Below are 17993 nucleotides of genomic sequence, written 5' to 3'. Positions count from 1 at the left end.
GCCCAGAACTGGACGCAGTACTCCAGCTGCGGCCTGACCAGTGCCGCATAGAGGGGGAGGATCACCTCCCTGGACCTGCTCGAGATGCATATTAACAAATAAGTTTTAGCTGCATTTCCAGCAGGCTACAGAAGGTCTAGCATTCACAGTATTTTCCTTTGTCTATATCCAAGGAACTCACAAAAACATGAATGATTTACTGCAAGTGAAACTAAGGTAAGATATTACAAATAAGGAGGACACTATGAAACGCACGTACTTCTCTACCGCTGATCGTTTCTGAGATTTACTCTTGTAATTTAATGCCATCTTCGTCTCCATACCTGTATACACTGCAACACCTGAAAAAAACAGAACCATACTTTAGTTCCTGTCTGGGAACAGCTTGGGAGTTTTCTACATGTGCCAAATGAGGGGTAGTGCTATTTTTATGTGCTCTGACACTATAATGAAGCAGTAAGATGACTTTTCAGCAGCATTCAGTAATGACACAGTAACATTTCAGAAGCAATTTTAACACCTATTATCATTGGTCAGTATTGTTTTTTGCTGTTCCATTTATAGGTTTAGAGGTCAGAATATCAATCTCCAAAACAAGGTCTCAAATGCAGGATATGACAGCAGTATCCATGTTACTTTTCTATTAGATTTCTGTTACTTCTTTATTAAAAACTGCTTGAAAAATGTTCTCCCAGGGAAACAACGGAAATCTGGTACCCCACAAGGTTCCCCATGGATACCCTTCCTTCTATTCACCATTATATCCTCCAGAGGTAACATTTTAGGGATCATTTAAATCCCTTCAGTGCAAGATGAAAAATTAGGTAAAATGCATCATCATGTTTCAGGCAGAGAAGAGCGTTAAAATACTTAGATGTCTACAAACCAAAAATCTCTTTGGTGTTTTTTAATCTTGCTCCTCGTAGTAAGAGACTTTCAGGGCCAAGAGGTCTAAAAAATAAAATAGATACATCAATCTTTAAAACAATGCAAAATACTGAATAGCAATTTCTGATGTCCAGGATACCACCACACACTGAGTTTGTCTGTCTAAATCATCTTATATCAGCTAAAAATAGTTTTGGGGAAAAATAAACCTGTAATAATTAGCAAGGTTCATTTAAGGTAAAAGAAATATGTTCCAGCCCAGTGTGCACACTGTCTTTGGAGTCTGTCAAAATGCTTAATCTGAAATCAAACAAAAAGATGAATTTCCTTATTTTGCCTAAAGTGGTTTAAAAAGACGTTAAAATGAAAAGAAAGGAAGGCAGGGAAACTTCCACAGAAAGGTGGTCATATTAAATGTGGATGGGGGTGGACATTGAAAACACTGTAATGCTCACTTAGCATCTTGTTTTCTTTTATTTTCCAGTAAGTACCAGCAGAAATAGCTGAGTAGGACTATATCAGTAAAAATTCTTATACTGCCAGCTGCCAGTTTTAATCATAATCACTATAATAGCACATGCAAATTACTTGCATGAGACTGAGATACTTCCTTTAAAAAAAAAAGGACAAACACTATAAATTACTACAAGAAAGAATGCAATTGAAACTTGAGTAAAAATCCTTGTAATTTTTTTTTAGAATTTGTCAAGTTATAATAAAATTCACAGAAGTAGAATATTTGCACAAGAAGAGTCTCGTCTATTAAGAGACTCTGACCATATTCCTGAACTCAAAATGGTTTTCTAAATCATGAAAGCCAATTTAGCTAGTTCAGACTAAAAGAACGCAAATCAGTGCAGTATATATTTAACTGGCTTCTCTCTGATGACCAATAGACACAACACCACCAACTTTATAGAATTTAAAAAGTTAAAGGACAATGAAAGTATGCATTTACTGAAAGAGTTTTGTTAGTCTCCTGCAGGATATACCAATAGTTTACACTGAATTTAATAAGACCTGTGGCTGCACATTCTCTAGGAAGTTAGTTTGTCAAGTCTGCAATAAGCACTGGAAGGTAAAGTACTATCCTCTTAATGCAGGAGAGACAGAGGCAGAACAAGCCAAGTTTGTACCCTGGACGAACCCCATGGGAGAGCAGGGGATGAGGGGTGGAGGAAGAGGAGGTGCTGCTGAGTGCCAGAGAAGTGGGGGTTCCAAGAATGGGGGGGGAAGTGAGTTTTCTACATGTGCCAAATTTGCTTCTAAAAGTAAGTTCTCTACATGTGGGGCTGTGGGAGGCTGACCTGTGCTGGGGACTTAAAAACAGTCCCTAATTCCTGCTGATAGCATGTTCTTCTCGCTTGGCTGTTGTTCCTACGGCAGCAGCATGGTGTCCATGCACCCGGCTGCTGCTGCAAGAGTAATGCTGTGGGGTCTCTGCCGGTGGGGTGCCGTCTCCATGGCAGTGGGGGCACAATTCTGGCATCCCTAATAAGTCTGCACCTGGTGCTCATGCCCCACTCATCCACCCCAAATTAAGTTACCGTTTCTACACATTTTTTATAATGACTACTCAGCAATAGCATCCAAGAATAAGTTAATTCTATTAGCAGAGCTCACGTTTTTTCAAGGCTATGGAAAAGTTTACACTCAACTACTTCCCAAGTATCTGCTCTAGTTTTATTCATGTCAGCCTTGCAGCTGGCATCTCCATAACAATTACTTTTTCCTGTTCTATAATTGTGCTCTTTTATTATGTCATATATTATCACCCCAGCTTAGCTCTACATAGTTAAGTTAGCTTTATGTTTATACATTTCACTTACCGTACAATTTCTTCAATTTGTTGACTTATAGTTATTCTACCAACAAACCTGGGAAAGAAAGCCATATGTCAGCAGGATGAATTCCTAAGGCTTTTAGATGTAAAATCTTCAATATTAAAGAAAGATCTTTATTTATATAGGGAAGGTACAATATTACAGTGGTACATACCATATTAAAAAAGTCTTTAGTTTGAAGTTTTTTATTAATGGATGATATAGATCAGTCTTGATCATTTTATGAGGAATATTTCAGAAAGTTGTCATTACGAGCAATGAACCATTCATTCTTCAATAAAATGGTATTGAGTGATTTTAGAAAATCCGCACCACTCAGTTTATGAAACGTGAACAAAATGTGCTTTATTTCTTTTGTTGAAAAATAAATGATTATGTTGCATCAAAAAATAACTTAAAAATAAAAGCCAGTTTACCAGTCAATATATTTTTCATCTGAATAGCATTGTTGCTTCTAATATAGCAGATTAATTACCATTTTACCTTTTTTCAACTTTTTAAGTTTCACATTTTCTAACATTTTACATGCTTTATAGAGGACCTAGTTTAAAGGCTTGTAGAAATTCACCGTCATTAACTTAGCTAGTCCTTTCTGACATTAGTAGGTTTGTGTCCATCACAACCCACTCTAAAGACCAAATATTTAACAGCTAGTTAAATATGTATTCTTGTTAAATATGTATTCTTGTTAAGAACTTCAACATTCTTGGCAATCCCAACTTCACTTAAAATAAACTGATGCTTTATGGTATGATTACTAAAACTATTAGGCAAAAAAAGGCTCTAACGTGCCACGCTGCCCTAACTGGTTCAGGAAGGTATGAGTTTTCTTAAGCAATACCTACTTAGTCAAATGAGAAGTAGGTTGTTGCTTATGAAAGCTCATACCTCTCTGAATCAGGTGGGTCTCTAAGATACCACCCTCACCTCCCTTCTGCTTGCCTAGGTGAATGCAGTCAGCCACCTCTGTCTTCAAAACTATGAACTGAAAATTACCCACTGTTAGGAAAATATGAAATGTTACCTTAATTACATTAAAGGTCAGAAATAGCTACAAGATGTAAAGCACAGGTCTAACATAGTATCCGTTATGAGAAATACTACTTTAAGAGGTCTGTCACATTGCTTGCTGACTTCAGCTTTTAAATCAGACATACTGGTGAAACTGTAGTGAAGAACTTATTACTATTAGGGAACACAGTTCAAATCCTCCCTAGACCATAACATAAACTAATTATACCTTAAGAACAAAGACAAAATTTGATACATTTTAAACCTAACACAACAGAAAGTGGTAACAGTAATGAGGACTGAAGTATGTTGGCAGAACCAGATAAAGCTTCATTTTTCACCATCAAGCCTCCCCAAACACCATTACTATTATTATTTATTAATTTTTAAAATAAATGTCCTGCTAATAAAGGCAATACAGACCCATCAAGAGTCAAGTAAGATTGAAGATGTGCTTGAGTCTATGCGACTCAGCAAGTTACAGTGTGAAGGCACACCAGTTTCTGTAGCTACTAATACACAAAGGAAGGATTTGGCTTGTATCACCGGCTTTAACACTCCAGGCAAAACGATCAGGTAGCCACTTACAGCTGGGTCAAGTGGGGGCAGCACAACCCCAGAACAAGTTTGAACTTGTGCTTCTGGATGCCTTAACTGCTCTGCCATCCATGTTACGATATAAACCGGAAATATTATTGAATTTTACTTCTAATTTACTACTAAAAAACAACAAAGAATTTGTTTGATTTGTCCACCATTTGCAATGTTATGCAGCATAACAGCACACACACAAATGCCTACTTCTATTTACTAAAGCATGAAACTTAATCTGACATTTCTGGAGCAATTTTCTCCCAACAGAAGCCACAGCATCTTTAAAAATAGTATTTCACTTTCAATTGATTCTGAAATTCTGAAGAATAAAGCACTACCTGTATAGGTCTGCTTCTGGCTGCTGACATTCTACAACAGCTACGAGTTTATCCAGGTTGGCAACTGACTGTAATACTGCTGTTTCTGGGACTGCAACATGCGTCTGAAAAAAGAATACTTTCTATTAACTTCATGACTTCAAAACACAGAAAAGAAGATCTGCATTTGAGTATATCTTTGGTTCACTGAAGTACTAATTTGCTGGTGGTTAGTTGGTCAAAAATCATCCAGATGAGACTCACAGGCCTGGAAGGGACCTCAAGTTCATCTTGCAGATCCAGGATACATATTCCTACACCAATCCAGGCAAATGCTTACCTGGTCTCTTTTGGAAAACCTCCAGTGAAGGGAATTCCACAACTTTTCCAGGCAGCTTATCCCACTGTCCTACTACTCTCTCACTAAGGAAATTTCTTCCCCTGAATTTAAACTAAATTTTCTTTGCTGTAATTTAAACCCACTCTGTGTCTTGTCCTTTTCTTTATGACAGACTTTAAAAAATGTGGGCACTGCTATTGTGTCCTTACCTTAAATGGGCACTATTATTGTGTCCCTACCTTAAACTCCTTTTCTTCAAACTAAAAGGTCAGAAGTGCACACAATACTCCAGCTGAAGCCTAACTGGTACTAAACAGGGTGGTATTATCACAGGGGTGGGTAATTATTTGGGCTGGAAGGCCACTTAGGGAATTTTGGTGAGCTGTTGTAGGCCTGGTCAGAACTCCTCTGGCCTCCCACCCACTCCACAACAGCTAACCAAAACTCCGTAAGTGGCTCTGCCCATGCTCAGCTGGGCAGATGGGATGAGTCCATGGTCAGGGAGTGGCGTCTGGGATCAGGGCAGGTGGGCAGGGCCAGTATCATGATCATGAGGCCATGACAGTGTGGGGCTAGGGACAGGGCTTGGGGCAGAGCCATGATCCGCTCCCGAAATGCCCCTGACAGGTGCCACTTCTGCAGGCCAGGGTGTGTGGAGAGCGGATCACAGCTCTGTTTGGACCCCAGCCATCACTGCTCCATGATCCTGACCCCCGCCCCGGCCCCACCTTCCCATCCTACTCCTGGACAGCACTCCTCGCCTTCTTGCAGCCCCATCCCATCTGCCCAGGCAAGCATGACCTGTCCATGTGGGTCCTGGGCCTGCCCACTCCATCTGGCATCCCTGGCAGTGGGTGCAGGACAGATAGGCCAGAGAGCCCAGGCACTAGGGGCGGGTCCGGCAGCAGCAGTGGACACTGGCAGCAGCACTGTGGGTGCTGCTGGCAGGCAGTAGGCAGGCACCTTGCCAGTAGGTGGTTCTGGCAAGTGAGTTCAGCCATGATAACGCCCCAGCCCCACTGTGTAGCCAGGGATGGTGGGACCGGTTACATGTGCCCCAGCCCAGGCTGCCCCCCACATCTGGGCTACGTGGGGCCAAATGACCCACGTGGCTAGATAAAATCCCTTGACAAGCCTGATCCATCCCACAGGCTACATTTTGCCCACCCCTGTACTATCCCCTCCCTTGCCTTACATACAAATGTCTGTTAGTGTAACCGAAAATTGCGTTTATTTCTTGCATGCAACTGCAGTGCAATGATGATTCATGTTGAGCCTATAACCCATCAAAATCAGCAGGTGCTTTCCCACAGGTGCTTCACTAATTATCTCCTATTCTGTATTTGGTTTCGGTGCTTTTGATTCCTGACGAGGGTTAAGGAATACTACGCAGAAGCATGATTTCTTGAGTATGCCAGATGCTTCCCCACCATAATGAAAACTACTTTACAAGCCATAGTACTGATAGCATTTCTCACAATAATTAACTGTTAATACATAACACTGCTACTAACAGATCAATAGAGATTCCTGGTCCCACTGATGTTAACAATTTCAAATCAAAGTGAAATAATAAGTGTAACACTTAAATTAGAACTCAGTTACATAGGTAAACAGTAATTTTGATATATTAAGACACATCTTATTGATGGAAGAGTCATAGTCTGCTACTTGCTCATACTGAGTGGTACCTCATTCAAAATATAGGCCCTTTGATTTCAAACGAGTCAGAGTAAGGGTGGCAGATTAAGGTTTGAAGTGTTCCACAACATAATAAAATAGTCCAGCGGTTCCCAAACTGACAGATTGTGCACCACCAATTTAAAACGATACAACTTTAAGTACCATCAGCAAATTTTTGTCCTATAAAGTAATTATAATAATTCTGTTAATGTGTACCACTGACAGGCTGCCTGCGTACCACTGGTGGTACCCGTACCACAGATGGGGAACCGCTGAAATAGTAGATAATGAAAGATTGTAATTAAGTGTCTTAGTATGGACTCAAAATAAAGTATCAAGATAAGCTCTCTTCAGGGAAGAGAATGTCACTATTTACATTTAGTTAAAACATGTACATTGTGGGAGAAACCATAAATTTAAAAAAATGTAATTAAAGTTAAGACGAGCACAAACTTCCCCTCTGAATAATTTATCTGTTTACTGTATTGGTCTTTAGTTACTGAATTACTCACCAGGTTGAAATATCTAACCAGGTTCTCATATTTCATACTAGCAATGCACAAATATTTAGACAACCAACCTTAAGATTGGTTTCTCCATCCAAACTAGCAGTAGTAACATGGCATGAACCTTCAGCTCTGTCAGAGGAGAGAAGTACAAGGTCGGCAGGGAAAGTCTCATCTTTGGCTACTCTGACAATGTCACCCACCTGAAAAAAAGGAATAAATAATATATGCATATATTATGCTGTTAAAAATAAGTAAGCACTGTTATTAAGAACATAAAAGAGCACCATAAAATTGTGATAGAACAAATGAGCACTTTACTCAAGTACTATCAGTTTAACTGCAAAAACCAGTTTTTAGGTACATACCCTAATGTTTTTTGATCTAGTTTTTACAAGGCCACCACTTCGAACAACATAAACTGGAGCTCCATTTACTTCATTATCTGCTTTATGTCGTAACCAGTCTTCATAGCCCTGAAGAAAAAAAGAAAAAAAAAAAAAATCAGATTACAAGCATGCACGTCAGGAATAACTCCCAAGTGTCATGAGGCAGCTTGACTTTGTGATCAGCTTGCTACATGGCCCTGAGCAGCTCCTAGCCTCTGTTCCATTCAGGTTCTACTGCAACTGTCATCCTAAAATCTGTACACTTCTTGTGTTTTTATTAGTTTCAGATTTCTTAAATCAGGTAAGAAATGTAGAAAGAGTGGCATAGGACTATGCAAATTGAAACAAATAGCTGAGGTGAAGCTTTCTGAAAAAAGATAGTTAAGCATGAGTATTTGTGCAATTTGGTGTTTCAGGGACATAGGTTGTAGCCATGTTGGTCTAAGGACATAGGAAGACAAGTTTCTTTGGGTAAATTTCTTCTTTGCAAGCTTTTGGATACAAACACCCAAAAGCTTGTAAAGAAAAAAAATCCAACCATTTTAGTCCGTCTAATAAAAGATATCGGATTTACCCAAAGAACCTTTGTCTGCTGAATTTGAGAACTTCACAATAGAGAAATGGATTAAGGCACATAAGTAGGGAATACAGACAGTCATACCCACAGACTCACTTGCTGATCACAAGTAGAAATAATGGACTCAAATGGCTCTCTTTTCTGCTAACCTATGACAGAACCCAGACAGCTTGCTTTGGTCATTTTTTTCAACAGCTGAAGCACCTATTGTCACAGAAGGATTTTAGCTTGGATGGTATGTGTGGCTGATGTACACTTTTTGCACTGTCGATGGAGAGGACTGTGTGCAAGAGACTCAACATGAAGGAAAATTAAAATTATCCACAGGGTTCTAGGGCAGCCCTTTTTAGTGACGGTGGGATATAATTTTTAGTGGAAAAGACTAGCAGATTTTTCTTCTTCCAGATGTTCAAAGGGTATAATAAAATAAAAATAAAAAGAAGGGTAAAAATGTAGGTGTACTTTTCCTTTGTAGATCACCCTTAATATATTGCTCGCTTATGTGATTGCTGCTCAACATATTCGTGATCTGAATATAGTTGAGAAGAGATGGAAAAACACCATCAGATGGGCAGAGAAAAACTAATCAGACAGTAAATGCATGAATCTGAACTGTTAGCCCTGTCCCTGAAACCAAGAAAAATGCTACGATATAAGAGGCAGTACTTGCTACTTGTTGACTAACACTAGCTGTGATTCAGTGTTACATAATCTTTCCATTCCTATTTAAAGCACAACTTTGTGTGCATTATACATTTAATTCAGAGTGACAATAACAGGCCTAGTGGAAGAATAGGCAAGTTCACAGACATACATAAAATTCAAATGTGAACATTTAAGAGAGTCTGACATTGCACAAAAGAAAAAACCTGAGGCAGATTTACTGTTACCATTTCTATATATAAATGTGCGCGTCTAGTTTTATCCCAAAAACCTTCCAGAAACACTTAAGCACCTCCACAGATGATAGTGAGAAACATCTTGCATGAGATCAATACTAAACAGAAAGTTCATTTTATGTGGGGTAGTTACTTTCCACTGATGCTTGAAAAACTGATTCATGACCTTTCTTTGCCCAAAATGCTATAAAGCAACCAACTGATTCTCGAGTGCTACCTGCAATTCCACATAAAAAGTACTCTATTATGATGCTTATGATGGGAGGAAAAGACTTGATGATATGTGACGCAAGGATTTCTTAGGGTGATATCTTTTATTGGGCACTTGTGAAAGCTTACCACTCATGTGATAAAGCCAAAGTGAATTACACAGATCATCTTAAGCTCATGCTGATAATACGTTTATACTACCTGTTACACACCAACACACACTCTACTACTAGCAGCACAAAATATTACAGAAGTTTATTTTAGGCATAATACAGAGGATTTTTAAAAAGTATTACTGAGTTGCTTCTCACTCTCTCTATCTAGAAAACTGGGTACACCTACATGTGAAATTAGGGCAGAGCAATAAACTCTGGTGCAGTTTGGGCTGGAGTCCACTGATCTTGAACGCCATCTCTACATATGCGCCTGGGACTGCTGCACTTTTGAGATGGAGCTGAGTAGCTCCTGGCTGGCAGGGGGTTCAGGGGGTTGGCCTGGGTTCCAGCGTCAGGCAGTGAAGGGGCTGGCTGGGTGCTTAAGTGCAGGCTAGGCAGCAGGCAGCCCCCGCACTTTAACACCCTTGTGATCCCACCAGCCCTTCATGGTCTACACATGCATTTCAGTGCATATAAGTACTCTGTCCATAAGAGAGTACTATCCCCGACAGTACTGTCTTATGGCAGAGTTAATTCATTTACTGTACCCTAATACTGGTGCATGTGTAGATGGTGACGCTTTACTCTAGAGCTAATTCTACTCAACAGTAAAGTGCACATGTAGATCCACCCACTGGGTATATTTAGCTGCAACAAATCCAACAGTAAAGGTATCACAGACATTCATAAAAAGCTATAACATGCTTGAAATAATTTTTTCTGTAAAGAGATGGCAGGGCAGGGTGACATTAAAAACAACAAATGCAAAGTCTAAAAGAAAACAAAGACTGGGTCTCACTGAATTGCTGGGAATATCCTCATCCCAGTGAAAGCTGCTTCTGGTCCTCAAATGCCTCAAGAAGCGCAACCTGAACATTTTGATATGCATACAAAATCTTACACTGATACAGGATTAAATCTTGCTTGCCTTAACCTTGAACGAGTGATAATTCTGGGAGCTGAAATAAATGTTCCTATGGCAAGTTAATTGAGACAATCAGAAGTGTACAGTGGACATATCATTCACAGCATTTGTACTACTGCTATGCGAGTCATAGGTCTGAATATCTCTCTCAACAAGATAAAAGCTACAATAGCTTCTATTACTATAACCCAACATGTTTAAATGATTTCTGAACCATGTTAAGGGAACAGGAATAAGAACAACTTCTTAGAAAAAATAGATGAATAAAAGAGTTCTACCAAATTTCTCAGTTTTAGGTCACTAATGTTTCTGAACCATTATTTTGTAGCCCACCTATAACAGACATTTCTGAATCACATCATTGGATAACCAAAATATTTTTCTGCAAGGTAACTGGAGAAAATGCTTTTCAATTATGGACATACTGATGACTAATGTCTGCACTATTAATGACGAATCAAAACGGTCAAGAAAAGGATTCAAAAGTACTTAAGTCTGAATGTAACAATACATAAATAGCTGAAAAGTCCTGTGTAGGGGTGCACCGATAGAGATTTTGGGGGCCGATACCGATGGCTGATTTTTAAGGAGGCATATCAGCTGAACCGATCAGATTTCTGATACGCGGCCCGGCAGCTTGAAGAGCTGCTAAGTCTGTTGTGGTGGAAGGGGAGGGGGGAGGGAAGGGGCATGGGGGAGCAGTTCAAAGCCACTGCGGTGAGGGAGGAGTGGGACTGGAGCAGGTGCTGTCCAGCCGGGGTGGGAGGGAGTGAGGTGTGGGGAGGGGTTGCAACTCCCACCGCTGTGCGCACCCTGGGAGAGCACCGGGGGGGCAGTGTGTGCCCCAAGATCTGTGTGGGATGGGGCAGGCTGCTGCTGCGGGGTGGGGCTGGGACTGCACTGGGCTCTTCCTGGCATGAGGGGTGGGTTTAGGCTGGAGCTGTGCTTGGAGCAGACTGCGCTGGGAGGGGGTTACGGGGGGTTGCAGCCACCCCAAAATTTGCCATAGCCTCCCCCTCTCCCTCCCAGCACTGTTGCTTGTCCCAAGTGCAACCCTGGCCTAACCCCCGCCCCCCCCCATGCACTGGGAAGAACCCAGCACTACCCCAGCCTGTAGCCTTCTCTGCCCCACCCCATGCAGATGCAGGGGCACACGCACCCCCTACCATTCCCTCCCAGGGTACGTGCAGCGGTAGGATCTGCCCCCCCCCCCGTAGCCCCCAAATGAGCTGCGGCTCCATCCTATGCCCCACACCACTCGGGTAGCACTTACTTCAGCCCCACTCCCTCCCTTTATGTGGGGGCCTTAATCTGCCCCCCACCCCACCCCTTCCCTCCCACTGCAACAGACTTACCAGCTGCACTCAGCTCTTCAAGCTGCCAGGCTCTGCTCCTCACCGCCTACATGCTGTGCTGCAGCTCTGCACATGCATGTGCATTTGTCGGCCAAATTATCGGCCACATCAGGCTGATTTCCGATACAGTAAATGCTCTTTATACCAGTGTCGATCCAGTATTGGACCATGGTATGACTGCATCTCTAGTTTCCTGTACCTAACGCTAAAAAATTTAACAGCGGAAAAAGGCATGCTGTAACAACAGGTACATGGCAGGATATTGGAAGGACTACAACTATAAACTTCCTGAACAAACCAGCAATGAAAGTGTTTTCCAGACAGTAAGAAAAAGCAATAAGATTCACCTTCTTGTTAAAGGTGACCCGCAGAAAAGGATTTAGTAAAATCTGGTAACTTTAAGGCATCAATCCTGTAATTCTAAACAGCAATGTAGTAAGGATATTTGGCAGGGAATTAAAGCTCACCTTTAGAAAGCACTGATGTCAGCTGTTTTTCCATCTGATACTCTTTCCCTACATCATACTGGAGATACCTCATATACCACAGGATACTTGAAGCCAGACTATTGTGGTCAAATTTAATTCCCAACTTCTTGTACACAAACCCTGCTCAGCTGGGCCAATCTAACAGGGCTCCCTTTGCAGCATTAACACAATGTTGTAGACTGTCACATGAACAGAAAATAGTCTAATAAAATTACATTCCAAATGTCTTTATCCTTGACATCTGGTGAATTTAACATGAAATTCTAACTTGCATTTTTGGTAAGTCTATTCTGCATGTAACCTTAAGCGTTGCCAAAAGCCCCACTAAAATAACAGCATTCATATATTCGCGATAGCAAAGGATAGTTCAAAATATGCGTGTTTAGTTTGCAAAACAAGATTTTGTGAAGTTGGGATACTGTATCTCTGCCTTTTATCAACATGCAATTGTAAAATGGTTGTCTCCAATCTTCCCTGAAGGAGCGTGATGGCCCAAATCTCTACTCAGCTCATTTGCCAAGTAACATTGTTCCTACTGAAAGAAATTATTTAAGTTTCCTTTGAATTAGAAAAAGAAGGTGCATAGTTCTGCAACTAATTATATCCCCACTTCACCCATGAATGCAGACAAAGAAGCAGAGGTTTGTCTGAGCCAGCAGGGGAGAAAAGCTTTGGGCCCCATGAATTATATGCCTTCCTTCTTACTGAGCATCCAGTCTTTCAGTGGTCATGAAGTGAGCACTCTGTGCCTAAATAGCCGGATAAAAGGATGCAATATTAATTCACAGACACACCAGTGCCAAAGGGTAAGAGAGATCTCCCTCCCTCGAGATTAAAGTAGGGGGTAGGCTTTGCGGCTTGCTGTGGGAATAATGCTAGTTGCCTTTTTTGGAGCTAAGGAGGAAATTTTCTCCTTTGGCTTTAATAAAGTTTGACCTTTTGAAATTGAGAGTCTTCATTATGAAACTAAGTTCTATTAAGAAAAACATCTACTGCTTGAACATTAATTTTAAGATCATACTCCCAAAACATTTTTTTTCCCCATTTTAACTACTATAACTTCCTTTGTCTGACAGGAATAGCAATGATTTGCCAGAGATGACCTTTCATCTGCCAGCGTACCATATTTGCTGTTAATGTATATCCTGCACCATTCACCTTAAGGCATAAACTTGCCTTTTAACTGCTGCCAAACATTGAGCAAGTTGTTCTAATGCATCATCTCCCTCAAATATCTTTCCTGGCCTGTTTTATGTATGAAGATTTTTTAAATACATACTGAGGTGTGCCAGGGGAATGAGCGAGAAACCTTAAGAAAAGGTCTTACAAAAACTGACATGCAAAGCTTAAACAAAAATGCCCTCTGATAGTCATTCGTTGTCCATTGAGTGGTATTACAGTCATCATGCACACTGTAACTCATTAAGCAGAGTATCAGAGTCTCAACCTTCTTAGGTGCAAATGTTAAACACATGTCCCAATTTGTTCTTCACTGTTTAGTGTCTAATAAATAGTGACTATATCATTTAAATTAAAAAAAAAAAATGTTTTAAAAGAAACCACGGTATTTAAGCTAATTTTATACCTGCTTTATGGCTGTTACAGTTATGACAAAGAATAATGGCAATCCACTTGTAATAGGACTGGTAGGTGTATCTATCATAAGCTAGAGAAAAAGAAATGAGAACGTTAGTTTCAAGCTTGTTTTTAAAATACTTTCCAAGTAACTTAGAAAAAACAAAAGCAATAACATTTTTACCATACAAGCAAGACTATTCAAGTCAACAAGGCTCTTAATGCACTGAACATAGCTGCACACATCTAGCAGTGCCAACAGTGATATACACCTCAGATAAAAGAGCAATAGTGAAGATCATAAAAGGCTATTTCCCTAGTATATATCACACCGTTTTGCTTTTAACACCATTTTCTATCCTACCAAGTTGAGTTGAATGTTAAGATATTCCATGGAATTGCTTCTATGCAGTGTGTAATGAATTATCCTACTTTTTATTTTTGTAAGCTAACAGTCATCTTTGATTCAAACTGAAAAAAAATGAAACTTTTATAAAGTATCCCCTTGTGCAGATTGCACCTGTCCACTTCCCACAAGTAAATTGTGCAGATTCAATCATTTCATAGAAATCATAGAAAATGAGCGCTGGAAGGGACCTCAGGTCATCTAATCCAACCCCCTGCTCAGAGCAGGACCACCCCCAACTAGATCATCCCAGCTAAAGCTTTGTCTAGCCAGGTCTTGAAAACCCCCAGGGATGGAGATTCCACCACCTCTCTGGGTAACCTGTTCCAGTGCTTTACTATCCTCTTAGTGAGAAAATTCTTCCTAATATCTAACCTAAACTTCACTTGCTGAAAGGTGAGCCCATTGCTCCTCGTTCTGTCATCTGTCACCACTGAGAACAGTTCAGCTTCATCCTCTTTCGAACTCCCCTTCAGGTAGTTGAAGGCTGCTATTTAATCCCCCCTCAGTCTTCTCTCCTCTAGACTAAATAGGCTCAGTACAATTAGTGCTGTGCGATATGTGCAATTTCTGCAGTGGTACCAAATGCAGTGCCAACACAAACAACATCTACAAGTGCGTTGGCAACTTCTTTTGACAGCAGTGGGTTCAAGAGCTGCAGAGAAAAGATACAAGGAGTAATTCAAAATACTAATGTTCATTTATTCAAATGTATTAGGTTTATTTAGGGGTTGATGTAAAAGTAGGATCAGGACAAAATTACTGATCTCTCCTCAAAAGGTCCTTACTGGAATGGGAGCTCATAATGAAATTACACTGGTTCCTCATACGGCTTTGCCAATCACGTTTTGTTTTAAAAGGTTTTTGTAGTAATAACTATTTTGAGCATTACCTATATTTATGTTTGTATAAGATATAGCCCCTCCCCACAACGATTCATGCTAAACTCTATTAAAACAGCAGGTTACTCTCCCAAGAGAAGGGCTGAAAACAGCATTCATGACTATAGCCTACACCTCAGGTCAGCAACCTACAGCCCACAGGTGGGATAAACTGTTAAGAGACTGAATCTAACCTGAAGAAGTCTGATCCATTCTGCATTTTATTAGTGGTATACTGATCTGCTGCTACCCAGCTGTCAGATCTGCCCGCCTTCTACTCACAGCCAGCCGATCACCTGTCACCTCTCCAACACTGCTCTGTGCAGAGTAGTGCTCTATCACACACCAAAAGTAGTGGTGGCTGTGTGGCAGAGTTTCTGCCTACCATGTGGGAGATCGAAGTTCAGGTCCCAGCTGGGTCACATAGGTGCGAGTGAAACGACAGGGGAGAAATTCTTTTTTCAGGTCCTACGAGGAGAGGCTAAAGGGCCTGAACCCATTCAGTCTCCACAAGAGAAGGCTGAGAGGGGATCTGGTGGCTATTTACAAACTCACCAGCAGGAACCAGCGAGAATTGGGAGATGCTCTGTTCCCCCAGGCACACCCAGGGTTACTAGGAATAATGGCTACAAATTGTTAGAGAGAAGGTTCAGGCTGGACATCAGGAGACATTACTTTACAGTCAGAGCTGCCAGGCTCTGGAATGGACTCCCAAGGGAGGTGGTGCTCTCGCCTACCTTGGGAGTCTTCAAGGGGAGGCTGGACAGATATTTGACGGGGGTGATATGATCCTGCTTGGGGCAGGGGGTCAGACCTGATGATCTGTTTAGGTCCCTTCCAACCCTAAGCACTATGAAACTATGAAATGCAGCCTCCCCTGAAAACTGTGCTGCTGCTTGCCACACATTTCATGGCACATTTTTGGCAGAAGCTCCAGCGGGGTTAGAAAGCAGCATTCCATACATAGCAGGGATGGCGACAGGGTGCATAGTGGTGCCTCAGGTGGAAGCACTGGCTCACCATTAGAAAAGGCTGGCGACTCCTGGCCTACATAGATAAGACTTAGAAATGTTTAAAAAGATATTTCCAATCTTCAAATATGCTACTGAACGTCTACTGTTTCTGAATTCAAAAAAGAAGGTGCAAGGAACAAGACAAAGTGTTTGGGATGAATAAGGACAGCACTGGAAGTCAAAAGCTGCCCTATTCTAATTCTAGCTCTCTTATCAACTTACTGAAAGCCTTGGGCAACTCTTTTGAACTCTCAAGTATTCCCACCTCTAAAACAGCATAGATGACTTATCTGTCTGCTTCAGAAGGATGTTCAAGACTGTTCTGAAACAAAGCGCTTTGAACAGGTCTAGTTGTATATAAATTGTAAGTACAATTGCTGAACTGGTGACAAAGATACCCTTACACGTGTCAGGTAATGATACGACACACATTCAGAATCTAAAGAAATTACTATCAGGTAGTAAAACAGGCTAAACATGTCCTACGCTGCTTTGGCACTAGCATCAACTCAGGTCTTCACGCATCTGGGTTTTTTTTTTTTAAATGTATTTTGACCATCTGCCAACCTCAATGATGAATTTTCAGAAATTTGTTTTACGTATCTACATTGTTTAATTTGTAAATTTTAGGGCTGCATAACATCTGTTTAATGAAATACTCTTACCAAAAGAACTTCCAGGAGAAAATGGGAATTTTATATTCCAGTATTATAGGATAATGCAATCCCAACTCAAGGGGCAAGCATAACTATTCAATACAAGTGTGCTTGGAAGTTCAGACTTTTGCAAAGCCATGCCCAGAAAACAACTAGATAAAGAAACTGTGGCAGCAGAAGTCTCATTCTACTCTGCTTAAATGTTATTGATTTATACAAAATTAAGGTGAACTGACTTTGGAATTTACTGAGACATGTTTGTGCTACAGTCCTTATGGATGTGATCAGCTGAGTTCTTCCTGATAAAATCCCTTCAGGAAAGGAAGGTAACTTCTTTTACTGCTTATTCTCTTTGTCCAGTTTCACTGTTTTTCAGACACTGGTGCAGTCCTGCAACTGTGTAATACTGCAAACACTGAAACTGTTTTAAAATTAAAGTTAAGGGTATTTGAAGTTCACATAAATACAAAATATTCAAAGTAATGCTTCACAGTCCAAATTCACGAGTTTCCTTTCAGTATTTAGGTCCCCAACATCCCTATAAACTAGGCAAGCAATTTTACAGACTGGAAAACTGAGAAATATTAAATGATTTGCCCAATGAAGAAAATGAGAGCTGTGACTACAACCCAATAAATCATAATTTGCAGCTCCATGGTAGCAGATTATAATTCTCATCCACTTACCTGAACCAAAAATATAATCAAAAAATAAAAATTGGCTACTCTTCTGAACTGCTCAAATAAATTTTTTGGAACGAAATTCCACACCGTGTACTGCAAAGAAAGAGAGAAATGTGGTTATATAACATAACACATAGCATAAATTGCCAATGAAATTAGAGCACTCTTAAAGTTCCTTCAGTCTTTTCCACTCAGTCCCCTACCTCCCCCAAATTCTTTCACTTGTAGTTTTCTCTTTCCTTTCCTCATTCTCATGGTCTTCACCTAACAACCTTCTAAACGTTGTTCGTTTTTCTTTCCCCCACCCCACTTGTCTGTCTCTGCAGCATAACTAGTTCTTTCCTGTGGAGGACCCGGAAATCATGACTGGCCTAGACAGAGAAGCTGCCATGCTACAGCAGTGGCAAATAAAAACTTTCCTGCCTCACTGCACCTTCCTCCAGCCTCCTGAGCCAATCAGTTGTTTGTTAGGTAAGGATTCCAGTCACTAAGGACATCCTCTCCCCATCAGTTACATTTACATACCTATGGCCAGCATGCGCTAAGGAATGGATACATGCAGCTCAACATCCTACACACTGATGTGCACTACACTTTT

General features: G+C 40.7%; 1 protein-coding gene across 3 annotated transcripts in view; it reads right to left on the bottom strand.

The window, feature by feature from the left end:
• Positions 1 to 17993, bottom strand: part of ATP11B (ATPase phospholipid transporting 11B (putative)) — a 108949-nt gene that overhangs the window by 61106 nt on the left and 29850 nt on the right. For all 3 annotated transcript variants that reach the window (XM_019532779.1, XM_019532781.1, XM_019532780.1), the window contains exons 3-10: positions 17399 to 17488; positions 13767 to 13847; positions 7552 to 7659; positions 7258 to 7386; positions 4676 to 4779; positions 2718 to 2765; positions 887 to 951; positions 260 to 341 (exon numbers count right to left, since the gene is read on the bottom strand). In XM_019532779.1, the coding sequence (XP_019388324.1) occupies positions 260 to 341; positions 887 to 951; positions 2718 to 2765; positions 4676 to 4779; positions 7258 to 7386; positions 7552 to 7659; positions 13767 to 13847; positions 17399 to 17488 (707 nt within the window). The remainder of the gene's footprint in view (positions 1 to 259; positions 342 to 886; positions 952 to 2717; positions 2766 to 4675; positions 4780 to 7257; positions 7387 to 7551; positions 7660 to 13766; positions 13848 to 17398; positions 17489 to 17993) is intronic.

This window comes from Crocodylus porosus, unplaced genomic scaffold, assembly GCF_001723895.1.
Source record: "Crocodylus porosus isolate Cpor-Errol unplaced genomic scaffold, CroPor_comp1, whole genome shotgun sequence".
Classification (NCBI taxonomy): domain Eukaryota; kingdom Metazoa; phylum Chordata; order Crocodylia; family Crocodylidae; genus Crocodylus; species Crocodylus porosus.
This window is presented reverse-complemented; position numbering and strand designations above follow the sequence as displayed.